Source organism: Ruditapes philippinarum, unplaced genomic scaffold (assembly GCF_026571515.1).
Source record: "Ruditapes philippinarum isolate M1 unplaced genomic scaffold, ASM2657151v2 ctg1143_1_1_1_1, whole genome shotgun sequence".
Classification (NCBI taxonomy): domain Eukaryota; kingdom Metazoa; phylum Mollusca; class Bivalvia; order Venerida; family Veneridae; genus Ruditapes; species Ruditapes philippinarum.
This window is the reverse complement of record NW_026861161.1, coordinates 82,908-92,328: the sequence shown is the minus strand read 5'-3', so window position 1 is coordinate 92,328 and position 9,421 is coordinate 82,908. Positions and strand designations below refer to the sequence as shown.

General features: G+C 31.7%; 1 protein-coding gene across 1 annotated transcript; it reads right to left on the bottom strand.

Annotated features, from left to right (window-relative positions):
- Nucleotides 1-293: 293 nt before the first annotated feature.
- On the bottom strand, nt 294-2,065 carry LOC132714729 (growth hormone secretagogue receptor type 1-like). The gene has a single exon (XM_060697648.1). The coding sequence runs from the start codon at nt 2,048-2,050 to the stop codon at nt 947-949; it is 1,104 nt and encodes a 367-aa protein (XP_060553631.1). The 5' UTR covers nt 2,051-2,065; the 3' UTR covers nt 294-946.
- Between the last annotated feature and the right edge of the window lie 7,356 nt (nt 2,066-9,421).

Here is a 9,421-nt window from a genome sequence, read left to right as displayed (position 1 = left end):
CACTTTTAAAGCCAATGAGTTTGAATATAATATTTCATTTAAGTAAATACATGTGCGCATTGTTACTTTTTAATACATAAAATATGCTTCCTTAGTAGTTAGTTTTTTTAGTTAAAACAGTACACAGAACAGAACAACAACTTTATTCAAATAAGGACATCATCGTACGTACATATTTAACCATCAACAATAACAATGCCACAGTGAGTTAACAATATTTCTTAACTAGTGCTACTATTTTAATGAGGATGAACTACAATTAATACGTAAATGTAAGCCATAATGTAGAGATAGCGAAATGTTTAATATAAAACGTTCATTTTTACAAAATTAATTTAAGAAGATCTAAAAACGTGATAACACATTATAAGATTGACAAATGAAATGGCAGTACAGTAAATATTTGGCGTGGATCAAAATATAGACAACATACATTTTTGTATATCCAATTACGTCGTAAATATGTTTGTTCCTAATTGACACAAACACCTTTGATACAATGATATATTGCTGACATCACTAGTTTTAAAGAACAAAATAAATGTAAAAATGTTTCGTTTAATATTGTTTCTATTTTTGTTAGATGAGACTTTCAAATTTGCTATATTTAGAATAATCCTTATCGTTGACTTTATTTTATGTTTGATTTATTCCGACTTGTCTATGATAAGTAGTAAGACGTGCTTTTTTCACTTATAAAATGTGCACATTGTGTAAACCTGTAATCATTTTAAATATAATCTGCATTTATTTTATGTTCGATTCAGTGTTAAAATTCTAAAGCGACACATTAGCACATATTTGTGTAGTTTCAGAAATCCTGCCTTGTACTACTGCAGAAATATATTATCAAATCATATACACTAAAGCCTAGGAAAATCAGTGTAACAACATAAACACATACACGAAAGTTTTTGTCGTATTTACATTGTGCTTCCCTTGTCTTCTAATTATCGTATACTTCCAATCCCTTTTCAATATATGAAACGTTTATAGAACTTCCCGTACCAGTTACATTCTTTCTTGTACATCTCATCATATGGAGAAATCCTTGTCGAAACTGGCGGCAACATAGAACATACACGAAGAAGTTACTTGAGTGGTTTATTTGTTCAAATGTGGAGGCGACCCCGGAAAATATGATATATTCTATCTTAGTTGATCCGTAAATCGGCTCGTTGGTCCAAAATGTTAGAATGAGTAGAAGAGTGATTGGTGTCACACAGATTATATATGTTATCACTATCCCAACCAACATAACTGTAACTCGATATGTATCTTTCGCTGTTCTAGCTATATTCTGTAGCTGTAAATTATGTCGCATACGTTGACTGCGGTACAGGTTGAGAACAATGAGCGGTGTCAAGGTCAGAAGAATGGCCATTGGAGCGATAGAGTAGCAAGTTGCACCAACGATGAGGAAAGATTTGTGTACACTTAGCGTGTTAGTGTTCACGACATCTGCTCTACACGTCCCGTTTACTATACCAGTGGATATTGTCCAAACACCGGAAATGGTAAACATAAGAACATAAATAATAGCTATAGCAATCAAAATAGTCGTCTTTGTAATCAAACGCTTTACTTTTAACGGGAACAGTATTGCGACAAAACGTTCAATATCAACCAAAACAATAAACCAAGAGGACGACATTTTTCCAACTCGATACATGACGAAAAACAGTTTGCATCCTTCGCTAGAAAGTGTTCTTACATCTAGACCCAAAATTGCCGGCATGAATTGCTGATTAAAGGGATTTGTTAAGAGAAGAAGAGAATCCGATGCCGCCAATGCCAACAATATAAAGCGAGAAGTCATCTGCTGAAATTGCACTTGTGAAACTGTCAAAATGGTCAGTATATTACCAACTATTCCAAGAACAAATAACGTCGGACACACGAAGTACTGAGCTGTATTCATTTTGTCCTGAATTAAGTTAGCCAAGGATCTATTTGCTGTCATAACCGGTATGATTGTACTACCATTAAAGTCGTCATTACTCAACCAACTAACGTCCGTCGACATTGGATGTGCGGATGTGTAATCCATTTTAACAACCGGTAATTTAAGTAAAGTTCGTTAAAATTTTCAAAAATAAATATACTATTATTATTTACAGACAGACTATCTAAACAACTGCAGTCCAGAGACGGGTGTTTTCTCACGATACTGAGCATGTTTTTATAATAAGATGCCCCCAGCTTTTAGAGACAATAAAGTCTTGGATATCCAATAAACATACAGATACCAATAGTCTACAGTCTACAGCCAATTGTTCGCAGTGTTTATATTTTCTTGTAAATCATTGGCAAATAATATTATAAAGTCAAAGTTGTTACAAACAAAATAATGCTTTTTCGGAATCCTTTGGTAATGCTTCGGTCGCTTTGAATGTACTGAAATTCATGTTTTGTAGAAAAAGTTGTGATAATATTGTTATAAAAAGTAAAGATTAGCAAAATTCATATTACATGTAATTATTATCAGGTTTTAACTAAAGACGCTTTTAGTTTAAAGACAAAGAATGAAAATTTAAATTAGTAAGCGGATTATTTCAACATAATTAAAAAAAATCATGAAGAATTTGTTAATTAAAAACTGGGGTACACGGTCCTACTTGAGTAGTCTGCATCTGAAAGTGTGATTTTTTTTTTGGTTTTAGGTCACTTCCACGAGCAGATTATTCAGAACTGTAGCAAACAACACCTCATTTGATTAGTATTTATTATTTATTCCATGGCATTTTGCAATATTTTCTCAAATTCTCTGCAACCAATTTTATTCTATAGTTGTTTAGGCGATATTTAATTCAAGTTATGCCCCTCTTTTTGAAGATAATTGCAATAAGTTTACTCATTGAAGCATAACAAAATATTTAATAGAACTGTTTTAAACTTTGTATGATGACTGACAGGAAAATGACAAAGAATGGTTTGAAATATAATGAGATGTCGATGGTTCATTTTGAGTTATCTGCTCCTCTTGAAAATGATTTAAAAGTGTAAAAAACTGACTTTTTAAGTGACAGATAACAAAAGAAGTAAGACCATTAGTATTCTTTCCAGAAAGTTGTTTCAATTATGATTTAATCATACACAGTTTTATGTTCACTATAGTGTTTGATTTTTTTCTTATTTGACAATGTCAAAAATGCAGAAACTATAGTGAACGTCTTAACTTACTTTGAATTTAAAAAGGAAATAGAAAGACAAGCGAGACAAACCAGTAAAATATAATACCAAGTCAAGTTGACGAGACAAAACAATCAAATAAAATACCAAGACAAGGTGAGAAGACAAAACAGTAAAATATAATACCAAGAGAATGTGAGGAGACAAAACAGTAAAACATTATACCAAGACAAGTTGAGGAGACAAACCAGTAAATTATAATACCAAGTCAAGTTGAGGAGACAAAACAATCAAATAAAATACCAAGACAAGGTGAGAAGACAAAACAGTATAACATAATACCAAGACAAGTTGAGGAGACAAACCAGTAAAACATAATATCAAAACAATGTGACGAGACAAACCGGTAAAAAGTAATACCAAGGCAGGTTGAGGAGACAAAACAGTAAAATATAAAAGAAAAACAAGTTGATGAGACAAACCAGTAAAACATAATACCAAGTCAAGTTGATGAGACAAACCAGTAAAATATAATACCAAGACAAGTTGAGGAGACAAACCAGTAAAATATAATACCAAGACAAGTTGAGGAGACAAACCAGTAAAATATAATACCAAGACAAGTTGAGGAGACAAACCAGTAAAATATAATACCAAGACAAGTTGAGGAGACAAACCAGTAAAATATAATACCAAAACAAGTTGAGGAGACAAGACAGTAAAATATAATATCAAGAAACGTTGATGAGACAAACCGGTAAAATATAATACCAAGACAAGTTGAGAAGACAAACCAGTAAAATATAATAGAAAAACAAGTTGAGGAGACAAACCAGTAAAATATAATAGAAAAACAAGTTGAGGAGACAAACCAGTAAAATATAATACCAAGACAAGTTGAGGAGACAAACCAGTAAAATATAATAGAAAAACAAGTTGAGGAGACAAACCAGTAAAATATAATAGAAAAACAAGTTGAGGAGACAAACCAGTAAAATATAATAGAGAAACAAGTTGAGGAGACAAACTGGTAAAATATAATACCAAGTCAAGTTGATGAGACAAACCAGTAAAATATAATACCAAGACAAGTTGAGGAGACAAACCAGTAAAATATAATACCAAGACAAGTTGAGGAGACAAACCAGTAAAATATAATACCAAGAAATGTTGATGAGACAAACCGGTAAAATATAATACCAAAGACAAGTTGAGGAGACAAACAGTAAAATATAATAGAAAAACAAGTTGAGGAGACAAACCAGTAAAATATAATACCAAGACAAGGCGAGAAAACAAAACAGTAAAGTATAATACCAAGACACGGTAAGGAGACAAAACAGTAAAATATAATACCAAGACAAGTTGAGGAGACAAGCGGTAAAATATAATATCAAGACAACGTGAGAAAACAAACCAGTAAAATATAATACCAAGACAAGGTGAGAAGACAAAACAGTAAAATATAATACCAAGACAAGTTGAGAAGACAAAACAGTAAAATATAATACCAAGACAAGTTGAGGAGAAAAAGCAGTAAATTATAATGTCAAGACAAGTTGAGGAGACAAACCAGTAAAATATTATACCAAGTCAAGTTGACGAGATAAAACAATCAAATAAAATACCAAGACAAGGTGAGAAAACAAAACAGTAAAGTATAATACCAAGTCAAGTTGACGAGACAAAACAATCAAATAAAATACCAAGACAAGTTGAGGAGACAAACCAGTAAATTATAATACCAAGTCAAGTTGAGGAAACAAAACAATCAAATAAAACACCAAGACAAGGTGAGGAGACAAAACAGTAAGGTATAATACCAAGAGAATGTGAGGAGACAAACAGTAAAACATTATACCAAGACAAGTTGAGGAGACAAACCAGTAAATTATAATACCAAGTCAAGTTGAGGAGACAAAACAATCAAATAAAACACCAAGACAAGGTGAGGAGACAAAACAGTAAAATATAATACCAAGACAAGTTGAGGAGACAAACAGTAAAATGTAATATCAAGACAACGTGAGAAAACAAACCAGTAAAATATAATACCAAGACAAGGTGAGAAGACAAAACAGTAAAATATAATACCAAGACAAGTTGAGGAGAGAAAGCAGTAAATTATAATGTCAAGACAAGTTGAGGAGATAAACAGTAAAATATAATAGAAAAACAAGTTGAAGAGACAAACGAGTAAAATATGATACCAAGACAAGTTGATGACAAACGAGTAAAACATAATACCAAGACAAGTTGAGGAGACAAACCAGTTAAATATAACAGAAAAACAAGTTGAGGAGACAAACCAGTAAACTATAATAGAAAAACAAGTTGAGGAGACAAACCAGTAAAATATGATACCAAGACAAGTTGATGAGACAAACGAGTAAAACATAATACCAAGACAAGTTGAGGAGACAAACCAGTTAAATATAACAGAAAAACAAGTTGAGGAGACAAACCAGTAAAATATAATAGAAAAACAAGTTGAGGAGACAAACCCGTAAAATATAAAAGAAAGACAAGTTGAGGAGACAAAACAGTAAAATATAATATCAAGACAAGTTGAGGAGACAAACCAGTAAAATATAATAGAAAAACAAGTTAAGGAGACAAAACAGTAAAATATAATAGAAAATCAAGTTGAGGAGACAAAACAGTAAAATAAAATACCAAGACAAGTTGAAAAGACAAAGAGTAAAATTATATAAAAAATATAAAATTATATTTTACTGGTTTGTCTCCTCAACCAAGACATCGTGAGGAGCCAAATCAGTAAAATATAATGCCAATACAACGTGAGAAGACAAACCAGTAAAATATAATATATAGACAAGTTGAGGAGACAAAACAGTAAAATATAATGTCAAGACAACGTGAGAAGACAAACTAGAAAAATATAATACCAAGACAAGTTGAGAAGACAAATCAGTAAACTATAATAGAAGAACAAGTTGAGGAGACAAAACAGTAAAATTTAATGTCAAGACAACGTGAGAAGACAAACTAGTAAAATATAATACCAAGACAAGTTGAGGAGACAAACCAGTAAAATATAAAAGAAAGACAAGTTGAGGAGACAAAACAGTATAATAAAATACCAAGACAAGTTGAGGAGACAAAACAGTAAAATATAATATCAAAACAAGGTGAGAAGACAAACTAGTAAAATTAAATACAAAGACAAGTTGAGAAGACAAAACAGTAAAAATATATTTTTTGGGCCCCAAATTTTTTTTGGGGAAAAAGGTTTTTAAAAAGTGAATTTGGGGGCCCCCCTAAAATAAATAGGGGGGGGGGGCTTGAAGGGTTTAAAGGGGGACTCTGCCCCCCTTACCCTTTGTTTAAAATTTGGGGTTTTTTGAGAGGCAAAAAAACCCAAAAGTCGATAAAAAGGGCTGAAACCCTTTGATATATCCAAATCCATTGAAAATTTGCAGACTTTGAACTCATTTTGAGGGAAAAAAACAACGAAAAAATATTTTTTTTTGGCAATTTTGAGAAGTCCCCCTTTCCCCAAAAAAAAGGGAAATTTAAGACTGGGGGCAGCCGTTAAAAAAAAGCAATGGCCCAGTCAAAATTTGTCCAATTTTGATTAGACTGACGATTTTTTAAGTTTCATAGCATCTTAAGGGGATTTTTTATAAAACCTTTTAAAAAAGGCAAAGAATGTAATTTAAAACTTAATTGCTACCAAAGTTTCATCATTAAAGATTTAATTGTTTTAATTTACATGAACGACACATTTCTTAATTTATCGATCATTAGAACTGCGTAGCGGCTGATCATATCTTAAATAAACTTTTTTTTTTTTTTGTAAAAAAATATTTTTTTTTAACAAATTAGGTTTTTAATTTCCCATCCTACGCAACCCTTTTTTCTGCTGTGCTTTTTACAGTTCAGGACTTACCAATCACCCTACACTTCGTCATGACTGGAGCAAATGTTACATGCTGGGCGACGGAGTACTTAAATTACAGACGATCGAAAAGACATTAGTCAATTGCTTGATTGCAACTTTGCAACTCTATGAAACGATCAAAAGGGCACCAGCAATGTTTGTGTGAAATATCGGACATTACCCGTGTAACCGTTGTCGGTGCATATTAATTGTGTTAGTTTGCAATAAATCATGTTTGACTACTCCTCTCCAAAACGTTTTTCTATTTGCGACCGTTGTCGGAGCAAATATGATGTGTATATGAAGTTTTAAAATTATTTTTATACCCAGTCATGATGGAAATTATGCGCCACAAGAAATAAAAATGTTATTACAAAATTTGTTGTATTTTCTTCTTGTATATGATCGACTTGCGATGTACATTGACCTCTTAGGTTCTTCTTTTTTAAAGCCTCTTTTTCCCGTATTGTATATTTAAATGTCATCAATGAACAAGTCTTGCTTAGCTCGTTTTTCTTTGACTGGTGCATGTTTGGATAATGCATGAATAAATATATCATAAAATATATCTTATTCATTGTTAGGATCGATTATGGTTTCAATCAAGTCAAAACATCAGACTGCTGGTCGAATTTGGTAAATGTTTATACCATGTTGTTATTAAGCAGAGATTAATTCTAATTTGCTTGAAAAGTAGAATAGCTGACAATCCATCTTCGCATTGTCTCTTCAATGATTTTATCTCTGTTTATACATCACCTCCTCACAATTCGAGCGTCATTTAATCAGCTTTAAGTACACGTTATTTGAACCACACTAATGCATTTAAGAAGGAAAACACCTTATATTCTTATCCGATAAAGCTTCTTCATTATAGTTGGCCATTAGTAAAGGTAGATAAGACGAAATTTCGGTCCATTTAGTAAATTAGTAATTTCCATTTCCACATTCAATTTAGTAAATATTATCTAATAACATGTGATTTTTTTACTCCATTAATTCCTAGCAACAATTTCTTTTTCAATTTGCTAGCTAACGAGGTAATAAAATGATAAATGATCTCTTCTGGATGTGTCGTTACGTATATAACAAAGTTATTATAGTGGAAGACCACCACGTGTTTTTTTATACATTATTTAATAAGTTATTAAAATGTAAGACCCGCAGTGTCGTAAGTTTAAAACAGATTTTATTATAATGTAAGATCCGACGTTCTTTACGTATATAAACAAGTTATTATAGTCGCAACCCAGTGTCGTTTGTTAGTATATAACGAGTTTTTTTAAGGGAAGATCCCCAGTGTTTTTAAGTATAAAACAGATTATTATAGTCGCGCCCCGCCGTTCGTTTGTTATTTAAATAACGGTTATTAAAATGGAAGACCCGCACGTTCGTTTAGTATAAAAAATTTTAAAATGGGGGGAAGACCCCCAGTGTCGTTTTTATACAATGTAGTATAAATGATTTTATAATGTAAGATCCGCACGTGTCGTTAGTTTTAAAACAGGTTATTTAGTCGGCAACCGCAGTGTCGTTATGAAAATTTTTATAACGGTTTTTTAAAAATGGAAGATCCGCACGTGTCTTACGTATTACGAATACGAATACGAATATTATTTAGCATAAAAATACTTGCTATAGCCATTAACAATGAATACACATTATCAGTGAGAATTCGCAGTGTGACGTAATACACAAGTTTTTAAGTAAGATAATATAGGAACAATAAGACTTTACTTATCAACATATAGTTTTAAATATAAAATATCAGATTAAGTATTCGTTTACGTATTGCCAATACAAAATTTAGTAAGGCACAGTATAGTTATTCTTGATCTGACGACAGAGATCTATTAATTTATCATGTCGGCCAATGCGTAGTGTCTTTTAAGAATTATTTTGTTCGAAGATCTCGTAGTTGGACGAATCACAAGGAGAAAGTGGTAATACTCCTATTGCTTCATATTGCTGATTTACATATTCGCTGTTCTCTAGAATGTTTTATATCTACCAGTTTCTATAAACTAATATTATGGGAAGAGAGTTCGAAATCTAGTTAAAGAGTTTGTATTGTACTGTCTTGGACATATCTAATACTTTCATTACACAGAATGTTTAATATATCAATAGGTTTTATCTTGGTGAAATGTTTGATAGATGAGTCATTTGTAGAAAGGGTCAATTATCTTGTTTAAGGTTATTATATGGTATACGTCTATTCAAGACTGATTGCCATAAATAGTATGAAGAAGCCAAGACTCTGACAGGTCTCTATTAATAAGTAAGGAAGCCCATTTTTTACCGTTATATAGAATTCGATTGAACATCTGTGTCTACGTTAAGAAGTAATACGTTGTTAACAGGATGTATCATTAATTTTTAAGA